Below are 27,695 nucleotides of genomic sequence, written 5' to 3'. Positions count from 1 at the left end.
GTGAATTTACAACTACAAAAACAAACAAACAATGAAGGACCCTTATTTTGTTCTTGGAAAACTTTATTTCGGTATAAACAAAAAAGGCAAATGTTACTTATATCATCCAGGGATAAGTGAGAGTCTGGTCATCCCTCTTAGCTGTAAACTGGCAAACTCTAAATGAGAGATGTGATCTAGGTAAAAGATACTTATTAATCCAGATTACATTAATCTCCCAAAGAGATCATGAAAATTAGTCAATAAAATCAGAAACAGATTTATATGAGGTCACATCAGAAAAGCAGAGAAAGTGATGGGTAGTGCTTTGGAAAATTTCATTTCCACATTAATACTCAGAAGAATACATTCTTAAAGATCAGGAACAGGTAGTTTATACCACAAGTATTAACAAATGATATGTACTTTCATCAGTTTCATGTGATTAGGATTCAAGATGTTACTTAAAATCTAGATGTAGGCCCACTTAGTCATTGCCCAAAATGGAAAATTTAAATTTCTTTACAGGACACATAAAAATATGACTATTTGGATCTTGTCTTAATTTACAATTGGTAAGTCTAGTTTTAATATTTAACCCCCCAAAAAAGAAAAAGGACATGTTACACACCTGAAGAGGATTCCAAATAGAATGTCCCCATTAACAACAGCAACTATGAAATCTAATTCAGTCTACAGATTTTATTTCTGATCAAGTAATAAACTTCCAGTTAATTCTTTGAATGTGCCTTCTGTTAACATGTACAACTTGTCAGGTAACCACATCAATGATTTCCAAGCTCTCCTTCCACTGTATTTTTCCCCACCAACTAAGATGTAGCTAGAAATAACAAGACAACCCAAAATAGCTATAGTGGCCTTTAATAGTTTTGTTTTACTAATGAGCTGGCCTTATTCCAGTGAAATTATCAAGTTATCCAATAGTCTTTTGATTTCAGAATTACTTATAATTATATAATCATATACAGAAATCTTGATCAATAATCTTTCTAAATAAACTATTTACAAATGCAAAATATGCAATATTGTTTAAAATAAATATACAATATAGAGTTTCTACATTCTCAGGCAGCTTAAAAATGAGGTAATAAAAACTTAACTGATTAAACCTTTTACCATTCTGAAAATGGCTTAGGAAAATGATAATGAAATTTTTTTCCCCTTAGGTCTTTTCATGGTTTCTTTGAATGCTTCTGAATACTTCCTTTTCTATGCTGAAAAACTGTGTAAAAAATTCTTAAGCTTTGTTGGATAATCTGTCATCACCCCAGTTGCTCCCAAATCAAAAGCTCTTTTGTATTCTTGTTCTTCATTTAATACCCAAATATATACCTGAAAATTAGAAGCATGAGAAGTATGAGAACAAATGTTAACATAGAAAATTATTTTAAAAAGAAAATTATTTTTATAATAGCATTTATCTGCAATTTTAAGAAATAATTGGACCCTTAGTTTAAAAAATTCCACTTTGCTCATTAACTATGCACTGACCTACCCCTCTGCCTTTAGCTACTCTTACCTCTACATAAGTGGACTTGTAGTTACTGAAATGCCAATGCTTTCTTGTTCACTGTAAGGCAGAACTTAAGATCTTCATATGTCAACCAGTCAAGCATCATCATCAGAGTTGGGACTAAATTAAGTCAGTTAAAAGTTCCTGTTCCTTATACTTGTGTTAAACTGGTAAACTAGTCTGTTTCCAAAAATACATCATTCCAGAAACTTACCTGAATGCCTCGGGCAGTAAGGTGGTCAAACAAAGCTTTTCTCATTAATAAACTAGAAGAGAAAAGCAGAACCGATTTAGGTAATTCTTAGCCTTAGGAAGGACTAAAATTAGTCCTTAGTCCTAACTTAGTCCTAATTTAGAGTTTTAAGCAATGGCCTCAAATAATAACCGGGGCTATGGATGCATTTATATCTTAACTGCTGGATCTCTTTTCACTGCTGGCTAGTGAACAACCAGAACCGACTTTCTACTCCTTGCTGCCACTAGATCCTCAAGAGACCCATTCTTACTGGAGCAGCTCACTGGAGTCTGTATTCCTAAATTTGCAAGTTAAAATAAGACGGCAAACTTGGGTCAAGTTCTATAACATCATAATTCATTTACAGAATGGATTAATCTTTTGTGAGCTCTCTTAGAAACCTAATGTCATTAATTACACTATCTATATATAGGGAAAAAAAATTTTTTTAAGCTCAAAATAACCAACTAAAAGTGAACTTTTAGAATACAAATCACTTGAGCAAGATGGGAACTATTGTACTGAAAAGCTTTACATCTAATTTCTTTCTTTTTAAAAAATACATCTTTATTGATTTCAGAGAGGAAGGGAGAGGGGAAGAAAGATAGAAACATCAATGATGAGAGACAATCATTGATTGGCTGCCTCCTGCATGTCCCCTACTGGGGATCAAGCCCACAATCCAGGCATGTTTCCCTTGACCAGAATGGGACCCTTCAGTCTGCAGGCTGATGCTCTATCCATTGAGCCAAACCAGCTAGGACTACATCTAATTTCTATTCCGTTTATGTTTATTAGAATGCTACTAACTAGCTAGATAACCCCAAGTAAATAATTTAACTTTGGGTGGGTTGTGTTCAAGTTGAATGAGATTATCTCCCTAAATTCCTCCTAAGGCTTTCTGACTAGTAATTAAACTAATTCTAAATGATTCATACACATTCATTTGTATAGTTGATACTCAACACATCCTTGTTACAAATTACATGTCGAAAGATCACACTAAATTTGAGCACAGTATTTAATAGATATAGCTAAAACTCTAACTTGTATATCAAGAAACAAAAATTCTTACATATCAGAAAGCCAGATGAGAAACTTCTGACTTTTGGACATTTTGTGTGGTTCTTTTAACCTGAGACAAAATAAAATTTGAATAAATTAGAAACACAGTGTGATACAATAAAAAAAGTTCAGAAACAGAAAGTGCCTTATACTTAGTGTGTACTAAAAAAATATTCCTAAAAGGACAAACATAAATTAAAATAAAGCCCATTTGGATTCTCTATTTTCCACTGATTCCAGGCTTTTTACAACCACGACTGAAAGGTTTAAAAAAAGTTATCTTTCTAGAGACCCTGAGTGCCTAGGGCTCATGTCTCTTCTTATTTTGGTGAAGCCACTTTCTCTTGCTTCGTCTGCTATGATTTAGTATATAGTAGACTTAAAACACACAACCAAACTTTACTATAGATTAAGTTATTTGGGGTAAAAATGAGACCAAAAAAAACCACAACCCTATAAAAGCATTTTTTTTCTTTCCCTCTCAATGTTTGAAGATCTAGGCCCTGTACTTTTTAATTATTTTTGCTATTGAAAGAGCACACGACTTTTAGACCTGTGCTGTTTCTTCTTCAGTCTTATTGATGTCCAGAGCAGCACCACTACCTGTGTTAATAACTTTGGTTGTGACCACAGGGAATCTCTGATGAGCCTCTCTACTATGAAGATTTCTCAGTTTCTTTCTACGTTTAACAGCACATAGTGATTCTCTATCTCCCCAGATCTTCATTTCTTGTTTTCTTTCTAAAGCCACCTATCAACACTCTTAGTATAATCCTGAGTCCCCACCCTTAAATTCATTTTGCTCTTTCTCTCTAAATTCAGTTTTTATTTAGAAGCTCTCTAAATAAAATCCTTTTTTCCCTAACTCTAGCCAAGGTGGGAAGTCCTGGTTGCTATTTCAGGAATCTCAGGGATTTAATACCTCAAATACTAAATTACCTCACTAAACACAAATTATTATGTTGTCTTAGGAAGTTCCCATTGTCTCCCATAAAAGAACCCCAAAAATTAAAGCATACAACATAATGTTTTACCCATGTCTTAATCCATAATCACTCTTTAGAGAAAAGATTAATTCTATGCAGTTTTTTCATGTCTGTATTTCAATATTAGCTTCTAAAAGGAACACATAGAGATAATCTAGAGAGCTCAAGAGTTCATTCCAGGCCAGAGAAAACTAAGTACACTAGGAATAAATGGTTAGGAATCATTTTAATTTAGCAATGAAAATTATTTCTTTGTAAACAAGTAGTGATTTCTGTTGTTTTACCTGAGAAATAGCCACAAAGATCGCTAATAAATATAACTAGGAACAGATAAAAATGCTCATCACTAAGTAACTCAAACTGGTATGAAACATAGATGCTGAATACAAGGGTACTGACCAAATTCCTTTTCTTACCAATATTCTCTAATGGTTAGTGACTAATATTCAGCTTGTTGCTGTTTTTTAATAAATATTTCTTATTGACTTCAGGGAGGAAGGGAAAGGGAGAGAGAAAACATCAATGATGAGAGAGAATCATTGATTGGCTGCTGCCTGCATGCCCCACACTAGTCCACAACTGGGCATGTACCCTGACTGGGAATCAAACCTCGACCTCCTGGTTCAGAGGCTGATGCTCAACCACTGAGCAATACAAGCCCGGCTCAGCTTGGTTTATAAAAAAATTCTGTTTGGAGAATGAAAAAAGTTTTCATGCAGGTGAAATCACATTTAAATGATCTCCCAGGAACTCTGAATTCCTTTGTGATGATTCAGTTATTATAAACTAGAGGCCCGGTGCACAAAATTTGTGCATGGGGGGGGGGGATGTCCCTCAGCCCAGCCTGCGCCCTCTCCAATCTGGGATCCCTCTCACAATCCAGGACTGCTGGCTCCCAACTGCTCACCTGCCTGCCCCTAACCGCTTCTGCCTTCCAGCCTGATCACCCCCTAACCACTCCCCTGCCAGCCTGATTGATGTCTAACTGCTCCCCTGCAGGCCTGGTCACCCCCAACTTTCCTCTTCTGCTGGCCTGGTCACTCCTAATTGCCCTCCCCTGCAGGCCTGGTCACTCCCAACTGCCCTCCCCTGCTGGCCATCTTGTGTCCACATGGGGTCAGGATCTTTGACCACATGGGGGTAGCCATCTTGTGTGTTGGAGTGATGGTCAATCTGCATATTACTCTTTTATTAGATAGGATAGAGGCCTGGTGCACGGGTGGGGGCCAGCTGGTTTGCTCCGAAGGGTGTCCTGGATCAGGGTGGGGGTTCCCTTGGGGCGTGGGGCGGCCTGGGCGAGGGGCCTGTGGTGGTTTGCAGGCTGGCCACGCCCCCTGCCGACCCAAGCGTAGGCCCTGGTATCTGGGGTTTATTTATCTTCTACAATTGAAACTTTGTAGCCTGGAGTGGAGCCAAGCCTTCTGCTCGCTCCCTGGCGGCAGCCATTTCTGTTGGGATTTATGTATCTTCTATAATTGAAACTTTGTAGCCTTAAGCGGAGGCCTGGGCCAGCCAGGGTGTGCAGAAAGCTTGGCTTCCTCCATCGCCAGGGAAACCCAAGCCTCCCTCCTGCTCTCTCCATGGCTGCAGCCATCTTGGTTGGGTTAATTTGCATACTAACTCCTGACTGGCTCATGGGCGTGGCTTGTGGGGGTAGCAGAGTGATGGTTAATTTGCATATTACTCTTATTAGAAAGGATTTATAGCTAGAAATCACATTCTGAGGGTGCAGGAGATGAAACTATCTGTCTTTAATAATAATGATAAAGATAATTTAACAATAAAAGCTATCATTTATTGAGTGCTTATTATTTGTCAGGCACTAATTGTTTTATATATTTTTTCCTTTGTAGTAAATTAGTGTGTGAAAAGCAAGGCTTTGTACCCTGTAGAGAAGTTATGCATACATAGAAATACCTTATATAAACAAATTCTATCATTTTCTTTCTCCTATCTCCAGAGGTTTCTTTTGGGTTGTTGTGGGGGTGGCTGTTTTTCTTCCTAAATGTATTAATACTAGTGGTGAATTTCAAGTTTAATGGAGTTTCAGCTTCGTATAGTTGTCAATGAAGTAGGAAGAAGGGAAGTTGGAGGGCAATTGCTACTAGATGTTAGAATAAGAGAATTATTAAACTTCAACAATTAAGTTCAATTCTTTTTATCTGACTTCTGAATACACAGGCACAGAAAGTCATTGTTATGTGAAATGGGCCCAGATTAAATACTTATAACCCTTTGCTAGTATTATTCGTTTTAGAGAATGTCTTATGGCAAAAAGCACTGTTAATATAGGTCAGCTAATAAAACATGGAAATAACTATAGCAATCTATTCTTTATCATTAATATTTATATTAATGAGCTCTATCTTAGTCTTCCTGTAATTGATAATTGATGAAAACAGGTAACCACTTACTTCAATATGATAGAAGGCATTGGGATTTCAAAAAACTGTTCTCGAATGGGCACAAAGGGCAAGAGACCAGTGAAGAACAGGCCAAGAATGAGCAGAACACGTTGTACACTGAAGAGAATGGGAATATCTGAATTCTAAAAGACACAAACAATATTATGTTACTTTGCAACTGCTCAAATAGAGGATTAATTTCACAATCCTCAACATTTCCCAAGACTCTATCTTTTTTTGGGGGGTCAATTCTCACTAGAGGGTACTTTTTCCATTAATTTTTTTAGAGAGAGTGATAGGGAGGGAGAGAGACAGAAAGAGAGACAGAGAAAGATAGAGAGACTGTGAAACATCCATGTGAGAGAGACGCATCAACTGATTGCCTCTTGCATGTGCCCTGACCAGGGCGTGGATCGAACCTGCAACCCAGGTGTGTGCTCTTGACTGTGAATCGAGCCTGAGACCCTTTGGTGCACGGGCCAATGCCCTAACCACCAAGCATACCAGCTGAGCTACATTTGAGTTTTTTGTATAAAAGTAATACGTTGGGGGAAAAAAACATGTAAAAAAGTAATTTATTTTAAATAGTAGCTCTAAATTACCCACCTCTTTATTTTCTAAAAAATAGAGTAAATAAGTTTGAGGATTTCTTTTCCCCTATGTTTGAATGCTGCTTTGTAGTATTTTCAGCTTATTTATATATACAGGTGTGTCAGCTGCAACTTAATATACAAGTCCCTGAAAAACCTTGATTTCTGCAAATTCAGACCCTAAGAATAACAGAACTTACGAGGAAATAGAATTAGGGGCTGAAACTCAAAATTTATGCAACTTTGGAACCAGAGAACTAAAAACAGTACAGTAACTGGTACTTCTGGAGAGTCATACGAGGCTGCTAATGGGAGAGGTGGGGAGGGAACTGGTATACCACTGGCATAACAACTGGCCACACCCCATGTTTTGTTTTGTTTTTTAAATATATTTTTATTGATTTCAGAGAGGAAGGGAGAGGGAGAGAGAGATAGAAACAACAATGATGAGAGAGAATCATTGATCAGCTGCCTCCTGTACGCCCCACACTGGGGATCGAGCCCACAACGTGGGCATGTGGTCTGACTGGGAATCGAACCATGACCTCCTAATTCATAGGCTGACGCTCAACCACTGAGCCATGCTGACCAGGCCCCCATGATTTTTAAATGAGAAAATCTGGGATGGGACCCAGGCATCAGTAGTTTTTGTAACTGTTCAGGTAATTCCAACATACAGCCAAGGTGAAGAACCACTGCATTATTCAGCTGGCATGGCTCAATGGTTGAGCACTGATCTATGAACCAGGAGGTCATGGTTCAATTCCTGGTCAGGCACATGCCTGGGTTGCAGCCGATCAATGAATTTTTCTCTCATCATTGATGTTTCTCTCTCTCCCTCTCCCTTCTTCTCTGAAAAAAAACACAAACAAAAAACAAAAAACCATTAAGTAAGAATAGTGCCACATGTTTTCCCATCACCAGTGTATAGCCCTCTTTTTTTTTTAGTTTCTAGCATCTGGGAACTAAAGGTCTAATGTAAAATTCTTGTAAATCACATTTTAAGAATTATAAAAGATGCATGACAATTATATACAGCATGTTCATAATATGAATGACAAATACTATTGACACAATCTTATTTGATGTTTGAAAATTACTGTTGAAAGAAAAAAATCGAGGAGAAACCAAGATGGCGGCATAGGTAAACACCTAAACTGCTGCCTCGCACAACAATTTCAAAACTACAACTAAAAGACAGAACGGACACCATCCAGAACCGCAGGAAAGCTGACTGAGTGAAAATTCTACAACTAGAAGGAAGGAGAAAAGCTCACAGAGAATTGGAGGTACCGCAAAGGGTCTTTGTGCGCGCAGAGAGGAAGGGCGGCGGAGTGCCTGGCTGGCTTTCTCTGGCGGAAGGGGGAAGGGAGCCCCCGACCGCATTGAACCCCAGTTCTGACTGCACTGAACACCTATTCCGGGCGAGCCCCTGGGGACCCACGCTCTTGTGGGGGGAATCTGGACTCTCGGGCGGAGACTCGGGAGCCGGGGAAGGCGGAAGACTGAAAGTCCGCTCGCGCCAGTGCGCACAAAGGCTGCGGAGGCTGCCACAGGCTTTCCCTAGCGGAAGGGAGTGAGAGGCTCCTGACGGCACAAAACCCCAGTTCTGACTGAAGTGAGCCCCAGTTCTGACTGCAGTGAACCCCAGTTCCAGGCGAGCCCCCGGGGACCCACGCTCTTGTGGGGGGAGTCTGGACTCTCGGGCGGAGACTCGGGAGCCGGGGAAGGCGGAAGACTGAAAGTCCGCTCGCGCCAGTGCGCACAAAGGCTGCGGAGGCTGCCACAGGCTTTCCCTAGCAGAAGGGAGTCAGAGGCTCCTGACGGCACTGAACACCAGTTCTGACTGAAGTGAGCCCCAGTTCTGACTGCAGTGAACCCCAGTTCCAGGCGAGCCCCCGGAGACCCACGCTCTTGTGGGGGGAGTCTGGACTCTCGGGCGGAGAATCGGGAGCCGGGAAGGCAGAGGACTGAAGGCACACACGTGCTCGCAAGGGCAAGGCTGATGGGAAGCCAAGACTGAGACTCCACCCCATCCAAGCTGAGCACAGAGGCTATTGCAATTTGGCAAGTCTAATCCTATAAGGCTGTCTCCAGCACCGGACTTCTCCCAGCATAGACACAGCTGATCCTTACAGCCAACTGGCCTGGAGGTCAATTCTTCCCAGTGATACCAACAACAATAAAGACTTAATTACAACAAGGCTGTACACACAGTCCACAAAGGTGTGCACCAAGAGTGTCCACCTCAGGTTAACTGGGGAGGCAGACCCACTGGGCCAAATTGGAAACCTAGCACACAAATCTACCAACTCAGGGAAGCAGTGAAAATGCGGCGTCTAAGAATCAGATCACAAACGAAAGAAATGGAGGAAAACAAACGACTGGATATAGAATTTAAAACCACGGTTATAAGGCTTTTTAAGAATATCCTAGAAAAGGCCGATAAATATAACGAGACCCTCGAAGAGATGAAAAAGGACCAACTAGAAATTAAACATACACTGACTGAAATAAAAAATATTATACAGAGACCCAAAAACAGACAAGAGGAACACAAAAATCAAGTCAAAGAATTGAAATACAAAGAAGCAAAAAACACTCAACCGAAAAAGCAAAAAGCAAAAAAAAAAATCCAAAAAGTTGAAGATAATGTAAGAAGACTCTGGAACAACTTCAAGCGTACCAACATCAGAATTATGGGGGTGCCAGAAGAAGAGAGCAAAATACTGAAAACCTATTTGAAGAAATAATGACCGAAAACTTCCCCCACCTGGTGAAAGAAATAGACTTACAAGTCCAGGAAGCCCACAGAACCCCAAACAAAAGGAATCCAAAGAGGACTACACCAAGACACATCATAATTAAAATGCCAAGAGCAAAAGACAAAGAGAGAATATTAAAAGCAGCAAGAGAAAAACAGTTAGTTACCTACAGGGGAGCACCCATACGACTGTCAGCTGACTTTTCAACGGAAACTATGCAGGCCAGACGGGAGTGGCAAGAAATTTTCAATGTGATGAATAGCAAGAACCTACAACCAAGATTACTCTACCCAGCAAAGCTATCATTCAGAATTGAAGGGCAGATAAAGAGTTTCACAGACAAGAAAAAGCTAAAGGAGTTCATCACCACCAAACCAGTATTATATGAAATGCTGAAAGGTATTCTTAAAGAAGAGGAAGAAGAAAAAAGTAAAGATAAAAATTATGAACAACAAATACATATCTATCAACAAGTGAACCTAAAAATCAAGTGAATTAAAAACCTGAGGAACAGAATAATCTGGTGATTATAATAGAATCAGGGGCATAGAAAGGGAGTGGACTGATAATTCTCAGGGGGAAAGGGGTATGGGGGGGTTCATAAAGAGACTGGACAAAAATCATACACCTATGGATGAGGACAGTGGGGGGTAGGTAAGGGCAGAAGGTGGGGTGGGAAATGGCTGGAGGGGAGCTATGGGGGAAAAAGGAGAAATAATTGTAATAATCTGAATAAAGATTTATTTAAAAAAAAAAAAAAGAAAGAAAAAAATAAAATAAAACAAACAAAAGAAAATTACTGTTGAAAGCTTGGAAGTTTTTAAATTCTAAAATGACAGGAAACTAAAAACAAAAAAACCCAACTACCTACCTACCTACCTACCTAAACAAATAAAATGACAGAAAGTCAGAGGCTTCTAGAAAAAATATATGAATCAAAGGAAAAGTTCTGTGATTCTGGATCAAAAGTGAACTTTTTATTCTGAAATAATTATAGTTTCACAGGAGGTTGTAAAAAACATAATAGAGTCCTATATACCCTTAACTTAGCTGCCCCAAAAGGTGACAATCCTGTAAACCAGTCCAATTATTTTGAACTTTAATTGCAAGGTCCATTATCTCTATGAAATCCATTATCTATAAATCCATTACCTCTATTAGCAAACTCTGGTTAGTTGCTTTCACCCAGTACCACTGGTCTTCATATTAAAAAAATATTACTATAATAACTTACCATTTATAGATACATAACAACAAAGGCCATTCTGTATCATTTTTGAAAGAATTACCTCTTTGTAGCACTTTCCTACAATTTCATAATTGGCATTACCCCATACTGTTATGTGTTCTCGTCTGTATTGTTTCACCAACTCTGAAACCTGTAAGTGAAAATTCATATTTTTATGTATGTGCCTACTGTAAATCCACTTACATTATTTTATTTAAAAAATGGGTTATAACTGACTATCTGCCAGTGAATAGTACAAAATCTTGGAAGAAATGATGTATAAATTAAGATTATTTTATAAAATATAAGAAATTAGTTACATTTTACCATTATATCACTTATCTAATAGAATACAACTACTTAATAATTAGATATGCACTAACTAAAAATGAAACAAGTTAAACTAGAAGTTAATTATATAAATGCCAGAACTATTGGCTCACAGGAGCTCACTTTTATCCATGACTGAGACATGACAACTTTGAAAACAGGCTTTCCTACAGTAAAGTGATCTCTTTTACCAGGGCATTATTTAAAACAACACTGGCCCCAGAGCATCACATTTCCTTGCACATTATCAGTCTATTCAGCCACCTATTCTAGCCTTATTAGTTTGTGAAATTGGATGCATGCAACACATTCAGAGGAGGCAATGCCTTAAGTACCTTCTTAATCAGCACACTGTTGTTGACTTTGATGTCGATGTTAATTGGAGTGTTAGGAAAGGCCTCAAAAACTTCCTTCAATAATGGAATTCGGTTATCTTTTCCTTCACATTGGCATGCTAAGAAAGCAAGATTTTTAAATGATTTTTAAAAGATAACATTTTTTTGATGATTAGAAGAGATAAAGTAGTAGTCATAATAGGACATTTACAAAATGATGAAAAGCATAAAAAAAAAAGAAGAAAAATTATATAAATGCAACAATTTAGATATAACCATTGTGACCATTTGGTATACTTTCTTTACTCTTTTTCCCCCCTATGCATAATTTAATAGTTATAGTATACCTACATATTTAACCTGATCTTTTTATGTAAGTAAAAAAAAAATATTGCATGTTAATACACTGTATTTATAATTATGTTTTAAGTTTTTTCATTAAACTTTAAAAAAATATTTTTTTAATTGATTTCAGAGAGGAAGGGAGAGGGGGAGAGAGATAGAAACATCAATGATGAGAGAGAATCATTGATCGGCTGCCTCCTGCACCACCCCCTTCCCCAACTGGGGATGGAACCTGCAACCCGAGCATGTGTCCTTGACCAGAATTGAATCCGGGACCCTTCAGTCTGCAGGCTGACACTCTATCCACTGAGCCAAACCAGCTAGGGCTCATTAAACCTTTTGAGATAACTGGATTTACGTGAAGTTGTAAGAGATAATAGATATCTGTGCACCCTTTACCAAGGTTCCCCAATGGTGACCTTGCAAAACTGTAATACATTATCATAACCATGATACTGACATTGATATTATCCACCGATCTAATTCTACAATTATTATTATTTTTGGTTAATCCTCACCTGACGGTATTTTTCCATTATTATTATTATTTTTTTAGAGAGAGTGGAGGCGGGGTGGGGGTTCGGGGGGAAGAGAAACATTGATGTGAGAGACACAGACACATTGATTGGTTGCCTCCTGCATGTGCCCACACTGGGACAGGGAAGGAACCTGGAACCCGGTTAACATGCCTTTGACCGGGAATCGAACCCACGACCCTTCAGTGTGCGGGACAATGCTCTAATCCCCGACCCACACCAGCCAGGACTACAATTATTATTTTAAAGTTTTAAAAATATTCCATTGAATAGCCATATATCAATTTAATTACTTTCGTTTAACCATTTCCCTTGAAAGGTAGCAGTGTCTGCCACTCCAAAATACGCCGCTTGGTATAAGGATTATTTCTAACTGAAGGCAATGGAGGAGAAGCAGATACAAGAAGGGCTCTCTGCCCCTCCCCTTTTTGCTTTAAAACAAGACTTACATTTGTACAAAAATTAATCATCCACAACCATAGACCCTTATCAGCACCAGAGGACTCTATATAACAAAGTGACTAGCCTTTATCTTCCATTATTGTCCCACATATGTACATTCCCACAATTAGCCACCCTAAAAATTCAAAGTCCTTTTCCTTTGCTTGTCACTTCTCTAAAAATACATTATTGTTTTGTTAAAATGCTATATAAACTCAGGTTCTAGCCATCTCTGAGTCTCTCCCATGAGACAAAAATATTAATACACTTCTGCTTGTTTTCCTCGTATTAATCTCTCTTTTGTTACAGAGTCTCAGCTGAGTATCTAGAAAGGTAGGTAAAGTTTTTTTCTTCTCTATAGCCTATCAGTGGTTACTGAGATTGTTTCTAAAGTTCTGCTCTGTTATCATCACTGAATTTTTCAGATGTTGAGAATAATATGTTTAGGCAAGAGAAATACACGCTACTTTAGTAATGTGTTGAGTGCAACTCAATTCAAAGAAAATTGAGTCATGAAAAAATTAAAAGAGGATTTCAATCATTCTTTACATTTCTTTGTATTTCCTGAGGTTTATTTTCTCCAGATGGACAAGCAATATGGTGTAGCTAAATACTGGCCTGGTGAGGAGAAAACCTAGATTAAGTCCTAGCTTTGTCATTTACTGACTGTATAACCATAATTTACATCTTTGGCCTCTTTCTTTATCTATAACAGGAACAGACAGACAGTCTCAAAGGTCTCTTCACATTCAAAAGTTTTATGACTTTATGAGGGAGGTATACAAACCAGAAAAAATTAAAACATTTTTTTTACTCAAATGATCTTCTCATTTTTATGAGGCTTTGGCTTTGCTCTACAAAGGGAAAAACGGGAAAAACTTCACTTCTGAAATTTTCTTTTACTTAAAAAATTGTATTTTATTATTATTATTTTTAAATCTTTATTGTTGAAAATATTACATAGGTCCCCTTTTGCCCCAAATTGACCCCTTCTAGCCCACCCCTACTCCCCACCCATGAAATTCTCCTTTCACAAGTTCACAATTGACACAACTATTAGAAAAGCTTGGCAAGTATAATCCTACTAGTTACAAGAATGAGAAAGATATTTCCTCAAACCAACACAGCATAATGATACTTACCTGGAATGCAAAAACCAACAAACATCAGATCTAAATATCACTCAGAGATAGCTAATTTAAACAGTTTTCTAATTTTTATTTGCCTTTCTAAATTTTCCCAAAGAGAAATTTTACTGACCAATTTTAAATCTAGCTCACTGAGTAGTTAACAGTTCTTTTTGAAAATTAATATCAATAGATCCTTGACATTTAACCAAAGTTTTAAGTATATCCAAGCCATACCATGGACCATAACCTATAGCATCTCATAGCTTTACTGAGTTACATTTGAATCATTCAAAGCACAAGGCTGAATTGTGATAGTGCGGGAGACTATACCTGCTCAGCAACCTGTATCTCAAGGTGTATTTTCCATTCTAACATAACTAACAAATTGGGGCCAAGGAACATGTTTCTTTGTAAGATATGCTCCCTCAAAGGAAAGAAAGCTGTTATGCTGCTAATTGAAAAGTGAAGATGGCTAGGAAAAGTATGGTTTTTATTTACTTATTTATATATTTTTATTGATTTCAGAGAGGAAGGGAGGAGAGAGAAACATCCTACCTAATAAAGAGGGAATATGCAAATTGACAGTCACAAAGATGGTGGCGCCCATAGCCACAAGATGGCGGCACCCAGTCCCCTCAGCCCCACCAGAGTCGCAGTGTCCTTTCAGCCCAGCCGGGGTGGGGGGTGGGTGGGAGGGGGCACGGCGGCAGGTGCACGGTGTGGCTGGACCCACCCTCAGCCTCCCAGCAGCCCAGAGGCACAGGCAAGCCTCAGATGTCAGCTGCCCAGCCGCCCAGGGCCGCCCGAGGCTCAGGTAACCAGGGCCAGCCGAGGTTTGCACTACCGGCAGTGGCAGTAGCAGAGGTGTGATGGGGGCGTCACCTTCCCCTGATCGCTGGACCACCTCCTGCCCCTGAGGGCTCCCAGACTGTGAGAGGGGGGCAGGCCAGGCTGAGGGACGCCCCCCACTCCAGTGCATGAATTTTCATGCACCGGGCCTCTAGTCAATAATGAGAGAGAATCACTGATCAGTTGCCTCCTGCACAACCCCCACGAGGGACCAAGCCGGCAATCCAGGCATTTGCCCTGACTGGGAATTAAACCATGACCTCCTGGTTCATAGATCGATGTTCAACCACTGAACCACACTGGCTGGACTGGATGATTTATTTGAGAAACAGAATTCTCTTTAAAATTTAAAATATGGAGCACCTGAATGACATAGAATCAAATGTGAGACAATTAGTAAGGATCTGAAAGGGGTCCCTTCAATTTATTTTCATTTATTGACTTATGATTACTATAAGTTATAGTATTCCTGAACTAGAAACTTTAGAGGTACAAAGTGTCCCTAGTAATATATGGGTTTCTTGTCATTAGTATTTGGCTTAAATGAACTATATATAATTTTAGTAGAATGAGCTAATTAAATCTCTGGACTTCATCTTTTCAGGGTCAAGATTTCAGATTACGCCTGAGAGAATGTTTTGAGGGCAGTACTTTTAGCTGGAACTTACTATGACAAGAGAACACGCCTATATATCTAATTCTCAACATAAATGAATACACTTTAATGTTAATGTTTAAGTTGCAAATGGGAAATATTACCTCTTTGAAACGTGACATCCAGTTTGCCAAGGTAAGGTGGGAGTTCCTTTAAAAGATATTGAAAAGAGTTAGCTATCAAAAAATCAGTATTTTAATGTCTTACATTAAGACATAAATATTTGCTTCTTCAAAAAATAATAGAACAAAACACTACATATATAAGGTACCCTGTAGCAGAACATCTCCAAAAGCAATTCAATTCTTGCTCCAAAAGCAAGAATTCTCTATACTTTCTTGCTCAATTTTGCAGTAAACCTATAACTGTTCTAAAGTACATTAAAAACAAAAAGTTCAGAAAATGCGTATCATGTCAAAATATTAAAAAATACTATATATAATAAACAGCAGGATCACAACTATATAAAAAACATACAGGATATTCAATAAGGTAGTATCCTATTAACATAAGTTTTCTTTAGGTGGTAAAACAGCATTTTTCCTTCTATTTATCGGGATTTACTACTAAAACCAGATTTTTAAAGCGTTCTTTCCCATACTGTAAGAGTAAAACTAATTTATATATTTAATCCAAATAAGATAAATTAAAGAATACTTCAAGGAATTGAACTCTAGTAGTTTTACATTTGAGGACTTTGGTAATTTTGTTAAATTACTTACAAAAATAAGACTCTATATATGTACATAGTGAGTAAATCTTTATTGAAACTCAGAATAGTTTTTTAAAATTTCCTTTGACATTCATTATTTAACCACTGTCATTTATTTTTTATTATTTTATTATTTATCTGGCATTCACTGTTTTTAAAAACGTTACGGCCCAAGATCTACTAGATATTAGTTTATCATGCATTTTTATACTTACACAGTATTTGAGATCTGAGATGTTTACATTGACCCCAGTTGATCTCTTTAGATTCTCATCATGTGACACAACAACTTGCTCATCTTTTGTGATATGACAGTCCAATTCCAGCATATCAGTTCCAATGGTAACTGCACTGAAGAAATACAAAGAATAATGACATTCTGAAACTTAAATTTGTAATTATAAATCAAACAGCAAAAAATTAAAAATCCATAATATTAAAATTTCTCAACACTGTCATCTATTATGATTTACTGATGTGAAAATATTCTAAAGGAACTCAGAAGAAGAGAAGCATGTTGTCTTTCCATAACTAGCTATCCTAACTTCTGTCAACCCAATAGAATGGAAAGAAATCAATAAAAATATATCTAAAAAAAAAGAAAACATGAAACTCAGTGTATATCTCCACCAGAGCTCTTGGGTGACCAGATACATTGTCAATGAGCAATAATATTTTGAAAGGAACTTTTTTCTCCTGAGCATTAAATTCTCAACTTTAAAAGAGAATATTTGTTTGCCAACTATATCTTTGTTGGAGCCACAAATCTGTAAAAGTGAAATCCAAAAAGACGTAATAAACAAAAACAGCTTTCAGGTTGGTAGATTATTTTTCTGTATTTTTTAATTTCCTTAAATATTGTTGTTATATAATATTTAGAGAGGAAGGGAGAGGTAGAAAGAGAAACATCAATCAGCTACTTCCTGCATGCCCCACTGCTGGGGATGGAGCCAGGCAAACTGGGCATGTACCCTGACCAGGAATCAAACCAGTGACCTCTCGGTGCATGGCTTGATGCTCAACCACTGAGCCACACTGGCCAGGCATATGCTTATCTCTTAATAACAAGATAATAAATAAAAATTTAGAGCAATAGCAAGTATACTTAGGACAATTTATAAGTTATCCTAATAAATTATCCCAATTTGATATACAAATAGCTAGAACATAGCAAGCAATTTTTTTTTATCACTTTGGCCTTCAGAAATTACCATAAATAACAGTAGTATGCATCTACATTAATTGAAACACCAGTTATTTTGTAGCAAAATTTCTGAGAAGTTGATGACAAACACTGAAAAAAGTTAGGGAAGCCAGGCTTCAACTTTCTAGAAAAAGAAATTAAAACTCTAGCTATAAAAGAAGATGTGAAATTACTTGAAACTCCACAGAAGCTATGCATACAATTTACAACAGGAATTTTGTTAAGGAATTTATTTGAATTTCATTAATTCCTCACAATATTGAAGTTGTATTATCATTCCCACTTCATTGATGAGATAATTGGTATTATATTAACTAGATAGTCTAAAAAATATTGTAAGAATCAGGTCACTAATAAATTACTTTGTCTGCCAACTTATACTTCCAGCTATTGCTAATACAATTTGTTTCTTTCTCTTACCATTCATGTTAATACCATAGGGATCAAATTGTCCTGTGGGTATTTACAAAGACAGCCTGGTTTAATAACCTAGTTTTATTAACTCTTAAGAACCAGATTTTACATACTCAAGGGCTTAGTGACTCTGTGTGTGTGTGTGTGTGTGTGTGTGTGTGTGTGTGTGTGTGTGTGTGTGTGTAATATAATCCCTTAGTCTTTGGTTCTATGTTTATTATGGATGGGGTTCTATCTTCTTCATCCTGTCTTCTGCTAATATTCTGCTTTGTTCTTGAGTACCCCATTCTATATCTCATTCAGTAAGCAACTAGTAAGAGTTAGCACCAGAGCTAGGTGTTAGGGAAAGTTTGATGAGGAATGCTTATTTATGTAGTTTCAAAGTACCTCCCTACAAAAACACTTATTAATTACAAAGAAGAAAGGAGTAACTTCCCAGTGGAAAAGTCTCTCAGAAACCACTTTAACCAAATGACCAAAGTCAACATCACTGGCTCCTTCAAGCTGACTGCCGTGTCCTGTTCATGTCCTTCCTTTTTGGCACAATAAGCAGTGAGTGGTTTAATTTAACAAAGCAAATTAATAAGTTATCCATTTGGTCAGAACACAAATGATTTCTTTTCTAATATGCATTCTTCTATACTTGACAAACACTCTACAATGAATATGCACTACTTTTAAAATAGAGGGAAGAATCAAAGTCTTAAGCTCATGCCATATGCCTGGGACTTTCTCTTCACCACTGCCTCCCAATGTTTCTTAACATTAATTCCAGAATGAATTCACTTTGCAACTCTTCCATGAAAGTCTTTCTTGTCGCTTCAGATTACAAAGATTATTACAGACAAGAGGTCATCAAACGGGCAGTTCCCAGCCATTTTGGTCTCAGGACTCTTACTGACTACCTCAAAGAGCTTCAGAAACTGACGTCTAAAAAATTTATTTATTTGAAAATAAGAGTAAACCCATTTCATGCTAACATACACTTTATGTTAGAGATTGAGAGAGCAATGAGGAAAAGATGCTTGCTCCCAAGAAATTACTGAAGAGCTATATTCATAACTTAAAATGTTATTGAAAGCATTTGATAAACCAAATTAAAGAACTTTTTATAAACTGTGAGATGCATTTATTTCTCTTTGTCAGTCCTAATTATTTCTTCAGCCCCACTACAATACAGTCTTAAGGTCCTTACAATTTCCTAGACATACCTGGTCTACATATCCTCACATCTTAATCTCAAACATTTCACATTCTTCCTCTCTGCCAAATTATAGCTCTTCTTGTCCTGGTATCTTTTCAATTTTCTGGTTAATCTTAACCTGGCTTCCCACACCAACTATTTATACTTCCTCTAATATCTATCTTCTCATCTTCACCTACATATCATAATATATATGCTTTACGAAGTGTGTAACTAAATATGTGTGTGGGGTGTATCTCAGTGGAAACTGTACACATGAAATTATACACATATTTAGCTATAGCTAGCTAGAAATATAATCTCAGTAGAAAAAATAATTTAAATTATTCTGTTTTACAGTTTATGACAAGAGGAAAGAGTATGCACTTTAAATATGTAAGAGACTCTTGAGATTATAGTTAAAAGGCATCATATTATAGAACAGGAAAAGTAAGCCATGACAAATTCAGGGGGATAGGATTTAAATGAAACTAAAATGTGGAAAAGCATACCTTTGGACCTGGTAACAGGAAAAATAATCTCTAAAATGTCTTTGAATGATGACAAGCAGGACCAAAACATAAGCCAAGTTTTCCTGATTTCTTAGCTGTCTTTATATACATAAAAATGGTTTTAAAATTACATAAGAAAAAATCAATATAGATAATGTCTTTCATGGGGTTTAACTTCTCACATTCCCTGTTTTAGATTAGATTATGGGTTCAGGTCTGTACGAGAATTCCTGGGTAGACACATAATCCTATTCATAAACAGCAGCCAGTGTAACAGTTGTTTCATTTTCTACTTTTCTCTTTCTCTCCAAGACTAATTAGCATTACACACAGTATGTTCCTTGTTATAAATGTCTTCTTTCAACTTTGGAACTATAGTATCTTTTGATTCCCCAAACTCTGATGTAGTTTCTTCAGTTATGCAGAAGCCAGACACACTATTTGTAACACTGGAGACTAACTGCATAAAAAAGCAATTTTAGTAATATAGAAACAACTATATTATTCACAAGTGGATGCGACATGTATACTATCTTCATTTTGTGAATCATCATCACTTTAAAGATAAACTGTAAATCTTTCATATACTTACTGCTGAAATGCTGCCATTGTATTCTCCAAATTTTCTCCAGCACCTGTAAAAACATTAAATGTAAACTTCATTTACTTATATACTCTGAACATTTCATTTTTCTATAAATTCATTTTAATAAGATACATCTTCACAAATGTTCTAAAGAGTATAATGGTATCTTTATTTTTCAGCTGTACCAGGAAGAATCGAAGATCAAAACACAGACACAACAACACAGAAGTGTGAGAGCACCTAAACATGATTTGTAAACTGTCATATCTGCTTGTCATAGAGGAAAGACAGAAGAGGACTTGGTACCTATACACCTCCCCACGCAGAGTTACAATATCTCTCTTCTGTATTTACATAGTCCCTTATGCACCTCTCTACCATGCATTTATCATATTATAGGATAAGTTATTACCTATCTCCTTCCTTCCCCATTAATTACTTAAGACAAGTGACTGTACTTTAATCACCTTGGCTGAAAGCAGGATACTATAGTAGTTGAGAATGGGACTCCGGAGTTCTGATCTTTCTTCTAAAATCTATTTGATGTTTGTGTTACCTTGGGAAAGTTACCTAATCTCTGTTAGACTGAGCTTTCTTACCTATAAGAATGAGGGTAATGGTTACTAGAGTTGTTGCATAATAGAAAACAGATGAAGTAAATATGGAGATTATAGTTTTTTTCAAAAGTAAGTGCTGTTTTGAGGTTAAATGACTTTAAAACATCCAGCTGGTGTCTGTTTTAATCAAAAACTATGGAAATATGTTATAGTCAGATAACCAATATTTCAAGAACAAAGCATTCTAAAATATTACAGAAAAAAACTGGAGTGCTAAAATGGTTATTGTTAAGTAAACTAGTGACGGCTTGTTGTCTCAAAAAACAACAAAAAACAAAAAAAAAAACCCAAAAAACAACAACCAAGGAAGTTGAAAGAATTCTGAAGCCAATTTGAAGGCATTTTCACCAGCCAAACCTGAAACAACGTTAGCATCAAACGAATGATAATAACAAATTTTAAACTACTGGATAAAATAGGAAATTCTCAGTCTATTTTAATAAATGGAAAGTTTGATGAGGAATGCCTATTTATGTAGTTTCAAAGTACCTCCCTACAGAAATGCTATTACAGAGAAGAAAGGAGTAACTTCCCAGTGGAAAAGTCTCTCAGAAACCACGTTAACCAAATGACCAAAGTCAACATCACTGGCTCCTTCAAGCTGACTGCCGTGTCCTGTTAAACATGTCCTTGCTTTTTGGCACAATAAGCAGTGAGTGGTTTAATTTAACAAAGCAAATTAATAACAGTTATCCATTTAGTCAGAATACAAATTATTTCTTTTTTAATACGCATTCTTCTATACTTGACAAACACTCTACAATGAATATGCACTACTTTTAAAATAGAGGGAAGAATCAAAGTCTTAAGCTCATGCCATATGCCTGGGACTTTCTCTTCACCACTGCCTCCCAATGTTTCTTAACATTAATTCCAGAATGAATTCACTTTGCAACTCTTCCATGAAAGTCTTTCTTGTCGCTTCAGATTACAAAGATTATTACAGACAAGAGGTCATCAAACGGGCAGTTCCCAGCCATTTTGGTCTCAGGACTCCTTTACTGACTACCTCAAAGAGCTTCAGAAACTGACGTCTAAAAAATTTATTTATTTGAAAGAGTAAACCCATTTCATGCTAACATATATTTTATGAAAAATAACTATCTTCCAAAAAATTTAATGAGAAGAGTAGTACTGTTTTACATTTTTGCAAATCTCTTTAATGTCTGGCTTAAGAGAAGGCAGCTAGATTCTTATATCTGCTTAACATGTACCTGAATTCAACAAGGGGTAGTTTTATAAGTTCGTTGCAATGTGGAATCTGAACCACATAAATGTCCTTTTCATACTCTATTACATAAAAACCCACTGGTCCATTGTGAACTTTGAATGGATTTTTCACCCATTCATGGCTTTATGATATCATCCAGTAATCTTTTGGAAAATACCGATTCACTGAACTATGCTAATCTTCTAAATGCTGACACATATCATTATAAAATATATATTTTTAAATCTCATTTGTTAACATCTGATCTCATTAGGAGAATCTTTGAGAATTGGAAAGCTATCAAGCTCACAGTGACGGATGCTAGTTTTCAAAATTCTAATTTTTGCTTAAAAGTTCAAATTAATCATTGGCACTACCTTCATAGAAGGCAGCTAGGTTATTTTTTTTTGCTAATGAGAGATACACTTTATTAATTTTCAAGAACATATCTGCTGAATATTCAAGTATCCATAACCAGTTGTCAGTTTTTTTAAGTAAAAACGGTGTTCTGTGGGGGTAAAAGGTAAATTCAGCTCACAAGTCAAATGACTGCACAAGTGCTTTTTCTCAAGACAACCATCATCATACTTTGGTATGCAGCAAAAGTGACTATCTCTAATTATGTCACACAGAATATGTATAGTTGAAGGTTGAAATTTAATAACATTAATAATTTTTACTAATACATCAAAGATATTCTTAAGTGAAACTGCCAGTTTTTCTTATTTATTGATTTTAGAGAAAGAAGAAGGGAGAGTGAGATCAATTAGTTGTTCCACTTATTTATGCATTCACTGGTTGATACTTGTATGTGCCCTGACTGGGGATCAAACCAGAGATCTTCTGGTGCATGGGACAAATTACTTATTAGATTCATATGGGGAAAGCCTAGAGAGTAACTAAGAGTATGTCATTCCTCTCCAAAGAATTATTTGGTGTTAGCACTTCTCTCATGAAATTCCTTTTTTTTGAAGGAATGGAGATACTTTCTTTCCACCTTATTTTTAAAAATTTATTTTATGATTTTAGAGAAAGGGAGAGGAGGAGAGAGAAACAGCGATCGGTTGCCTTCCTCACGCACCACGACCCACCCGGCATCGAACCAGCAACCTGGGTATGTGCCCTGACCAGGAATCGAACTGGCGACCTTTCAGTGCTCAACAAACTGACCCACATCAGCCATGGCCCAAAAGCGATCTCTACCCTCAAACTTATCACCTGTTAAATCAATCTGTGGCAACATGGCCAGACTGTGACAGTACTCTTGCTTAATTGCAAGGGTGAAAAATTAGAAGGAAAGGTTAAGATTTGATCAGTTGGTCCAGCTGGTGTGGCTCTGGTTAAATGTCATTGACCCATGCACCAAGAGGTCACTGGTTCGATTCCTGGTCAGGGTACATGCCCAGGTTGCAGGCTTGATCCCCAGGAGGGGGCATGCAGGAGACAGCCGGTTGATGTTTCTTTTTTAAAAAATATATTTTATTCATTTTTTACAGAGAGGAAGGGAGAGGAATAGAGAGTTAGAAACATCGGTGAGAGAGAAACATCGATCAGCTGCCTCCTGCATACCTCCTACTGGGTATGTGCTTGCAACCAAGGTACATGCCCTTGACTGGAATTGAACCTGGGACCCTTGAGTCCGCAGGCCGATGCTCTATCCACTGAGCCAAACCGGTTAGGGCTGATGTTTCTTATTGATGTTTCTATCTCTCTCGCCCGTCTCCTTTCTCTCTCTCTCAAAAAAAAATTTTTTTTTAATTAAAAGACATTAAAAAAAGATTTGATCAGTTGAATTTTAAAAATTCTTTGACCATTAATTCCTAGTAAGTAGACTTCTTTTTAAAAAAATATATTTTATTGATTTTTTACAGAGAGGAAGGGAGAGGCATAGAGAGTTAGAAACATCGATGAGAGAGAAACAATGATCAGCTGCCTCCTGCACAACCGAAGTACATGCCCTTGACCGGAATCGAACCGGGACCCTTGAGTCCGCAGGCCGATGCTCTATCCATTGAGCCAAACTGGCTAGGGCTAGACTTTTTTTTTTTAAGCCTGTTGCTTAATTCAATTGGCTCATAGAGACAGATTAGAGAGTATTAAAGTATGTTATTTCCCTGCTATCCTATCTCTATCTGAAATAAATATATATACCATATAATTCCAAATACAGGACAATATGTACTTAAAAGATATACTTTAAAATGTCCAGATAGTAAAGTTTAGGAGTTATTTTTTTCTCTTCTCATTTCCATATTTCCAAGTTTCCTATAATGAACATGAGTTACTTTTACAATGGGAAAAATAATAACAAAACCCATAATTTCAGCCAAAACCGGTTTGGCTCAGTGGATAGAGCGTCAGCCTGCGGACTGAAAGGTCCCAGGTTCGATTCCGGTCGGGGGCATGTAACTTGGTTGCGGGCACATCCCCAGTAGGAGGTGTGCAAGAGGCAACTGATCGATGTTTCTCTCTCATCGATGTTTCTGACTATCTATCCCTCTTCCTTCCTCTCTGTAAAAAATCAATAAAATATATTTAAAAAAAACAAAAAACAAAAAAACCCATAATTTCATAAAGGAATTAAGAAAATGGCCCTTGATTATACTGCTTGCTCTCCATTTAATCCAAAGGGTATATCTTTGGTTCTGTTGATGTTTCATCAATACATTGTAGTTATAAAATGTGCTCTTGGTCAAATAAATTTAAGAAACACATGGAAAGTATCTAACATGTAGTAGATAATTAGCAGGCAATAAGCTATTATTTTAATTATATATTAGTATCTGTACTAGAGGTTAGAGACAAAATTAATAAAATCTAAAACTTGGCCTAGTAATGGAAGCTGATGTATTAATATATCCTATTACAATATAATGTAATACAATGTATGCTTTAAAGAGGTAAGAGCAAAACAAGCCTACAGCATTTAATTTCCAAGACAGCCCCTTTCAAGGACAATGTTAAAAAAGACAAAAGTGTTCATTAAAACTTTGAAAACGTAAGTATAGGGTGATCTCAATCTTCATAATCAACTCGAAGTTCTATTGCAAAATGCAAATGTGGATCCCCTATATCTATGCTTATATTTTCAATTTTACAAATTTTCAGAGTGCTTTCTATGTACCTAGTCCTCTAACAACTCAAAGAGAAGCAAGGCAAATGCTTTCCATTTATAGATAAGGAAAACTCAGGCTTATTCCCAAGGTTAATTAGTGGTAGGTCCAGCATCTGACTCAGGAAAATGCTTTTATAGCAGACATAATATAGTACACATTAAGAGTTCCAAGTTACAGCAATTCAGGTGTATATACTTTAAACAAATATAGCTATCAATATTTCAGTCTCAGAATGGTTATACATCTGGTTTATATGAAATATCAGGTATTTGTCGTTAGGGCAATTATAGTATTAGCCCAAATGTTACGTCATATGCACAGAGAGACTACTGATTGCTGTTATCAGTGTCCAAGAAAAAAAAAAAAAAAGCAAGCAAGGAGACTCCTTCCCAGTCTATTATTTTCCAGAAACATAGTATCTTGAGTTACAAAGTGTGTGTGTGTGTGTGTGTGTGTGTTTAAAATAAATACCTCCTCTATCACTCTGGACTCAACTGTATTATTTGGTGTAGATGCTCCACACAAAAGCATATGAAGCCACTAACACACTGAAACTCACTACAGTGCTTTAGCCCAGCATACAAGCAGAGTAAAACAGATTTTGAGCCTGCAGATATTTTAACAAGATTATTTCTTCTAAAATAAAATTTAGATCACCCATAATGACAGATTAGAGAGCTTTTTAGAGGATCTAGTTTTGTTTTGGTCTGGGTTTTAAGCAAGCACACTTTTTGAAAATCAGTAAACACAATTGCAGTGTGTACTGTCCATCCCCAGAATAGGACTATCACCACTGAAAATTGCTTCTACAGCAACAACTTAAACACTAAAAGTTGGTTTGGGGCTTTAATGGTTGAAGGCGTATTAGCAGTTACATGTACATTTTATAGATGAACTATGCATTTATTAAAATGCAGATAAATCAAATGAGAAATAACATGGCATTTAGCAGGTGACCCCTGAAACCCTTTGATACTTTTCATGAGTGGGAGACTAGCATAACCATGGAAGTTAGTCTTTAGTACTATGTGTAACTGATAAAATTATACAGATGAATGCTAATGTATTTCTGTGACATTTAAAACCTTATTCCTGCCTTAACTGGTTTGGCTCAGTGGCTAGAGCGTCAACCTGCGGACTCAAGAGTCCCAGGTTCGATTCCGGTCAAAGGCATGTACCTTGGTTGCCGGCACATGACCAGTGGGGTGTGTGCAGAAGGCAGCTGATCGATGTTTCTCTCTCATCGATGTTCCTAACTCTCTATTCCTCTCTCCCTTCCCCTCTGTAAAAAATCAATAAAATGTTTAAAAAACAAAACAAAACAAAAAAACCTTATTCCTGGCCAGTTCTTGTTAGAAAAGGAGTGATGGTAGTAAGACAAGTTTTAGACTATAAATCTAGAAATTTACCATTTTAAGTATTAGGCTACAAATTCCAAGCAATTTTCACCTAGTTTTACATTCATTTCTAAAGAAGAGTTAACGTTGATTGAAATAATCCAATTTGACGACATTTTATACATCATACTTCAAATGAAATAGACACTTAATACTGAATAATGAAGAGGCAAAGATTGGACCTGCTGTGACTGCTGTCTGGGAAATCAGAGCGTGGACTATCTAGTCTCCTTCTAGCAAGACATCTTTCCAAAAGAAACTTTTTGCTTTCTTTAAACAATACCGTCCCGTCATGAACAAAATCATCTTTTCACCTTTTGGAAATCCACGTGTCATTGCTGGGGTGTGGGTGGGGCTTTAAAAAACCCCACAGGTTTGCAGACTGGGGCACCTGGACGTTCCCGTTCCCGTCCCAGCCCGGCCCAAGCGCTAAAGGTGCCCCTGGAAAGGGTACCTGGCTCAGGGACCCGGCTTCCCTCTCTCACTAATTATCACGCTCTGGGTGGGGGTGGGGTGGGGTGGGGCTGGCCCAGGGTCTGCAACACCAGGGCGGCAGCACGCTCCAGGTTCCCGCGTTCCTCAGCCCTGAAAACTGCGGCCCAGGATCTCCCCACAGGCTCCCCCCGGCTCCCTGGGAGCAGCCCGTTCCCGCCCCCCCCCCCCCCGCAGCCTTCCGGCTCCCCCCGCCCCCCTTAGTGCCTGGCTACGCGACCCTTCTCGCGTCCGCTGAGAAACTCTCCGTCTACCCCATTCTCACCCGGGTCCCGCCTCCTCCTGAGAATCCCGACATCGCTGCACCCAAGAAATCCTCACCTTGGCTTTGTCTCAAGACCCCCTTCCTGCCCCCAGGAGACCTCCCCTCCACATCGCCTTCACCTCCGGGGGAGCCCCCTATTCACCCATCCCCATTCTTCCTCAAACTCTGGGCGTATTTCCACCCGCCAGCCTTTTGCGGAGCTCCGAAGGACCTAAGGGGAGGGGGGGGAACACAACAAAAAGGCCCCCCCATTTCCGCCATCGGGTTCCGGGACCCCCTCACCTCCGCGGTGAGAGATGTGTTTACTGAGGAACCGCTGTTTCTTTCTCTGGTGCAGCAAAGTCGGGTACTTAAGCAACAAGAATGAGGTCACCAAGTACCCTCCCAGGGTGGAGAGAAGGTAGTAAGCCGCGGTGGACGACATCTCGGCTAAGTGTGGGAAGTCCCCCGCCGCCAGGCCCTCTGAACTCCACTGCGGCGGTCGCGAGGACAGCGGCGGCTCCGGGCCAGCTCGCCCCCAGCCGGTGCCTGCGGCGCAGCGCGCACTTGTTCGCGCCCGCCCACCACGCAGGCGCAGCC

The 27,695-nt window shown here is 37.9% G+C and overlaps 1 protein-coding gene across 2 annotated transcripts; it reads right to left on the bottom strand.

Moving 5' to 3' along the window:
- Positions 1-48: 48 nt before the first annotated feature.
- On the bottom strand, positions 49-27,695 carry GDPD1 (glycerophosphodiester phosphodiesterase domain containing 1). 2 transcript variants are annotated; one of them, XM_080679848.1, is made up of 10 exons: positions 27,399-27,695; positions 20,026-20,068; positions 16,336-16,471; positions 15,513-15,558; positions 11,453-11,571; positions 10,849-10,938; positions 6,214-6,347; positions 2,824-2,883; positions 1,728-1,779; positions 49-1,332 (listed from the first exon to the last, which is right to left on the bottom strand). In XM_080679848.1, exons 1-10 carry the CDS (start codon positions 27,538-27,540, stop codon positions 1,210-1,212), a joined length of 945 nt encoding a protein of 314 aa, XP_080535974.1. In that variant the 5' UTR covers positions 27,541-27,695; the 3' UTR covers positions 49-1,209. The 2 variants fall into 2 exon arrangements, with proteins under 2 accessions (XP_080535974.1, XP_080535973.1); XM_080679847.1 differs by lacking the exon at positions 27,399-27,695 and adding an exon at positions 20,487-20,618 and having other exon boundaries at positions 56-1,332.

Source organism: Plecotus auritus, assembly GCF_963455305.1.
Source record: "Plecotus auritus genome assembly, chromosome: 7".
NCBI lineage: Eukaryota > Metazoa > Chordata > Mammalia > Chiroptera > Vespertilionidae > Plecotus > Plecotus auritus.
This window is presented reverse-complemented; position numbering and strand designations above follow the sequence as displayed.

Coding starts and splice junctions, on each gene's coding strand:
- GDPD1 (XM_080679848.1), bottom strand. CDS start 27,540: ATGTCGTCCACCGCGGCTTACTACCTTCTCTCCACCCTGGGAGGGTAC. Junction 10,939..11,452: donor ACAGTGTGCTGATTAAGAAG/GTACTTAAGGCA, acceptor TTTCACTTACAG/GTTTCAGAGTTGGTGAAACA. Junction 1,333..1,727: donor TTACTGCCCGAGGCATTCAG/GTAAGTTTCTGG, acceptor TCTAATTTTCAG/GTATATATTTGGGTATTAAA.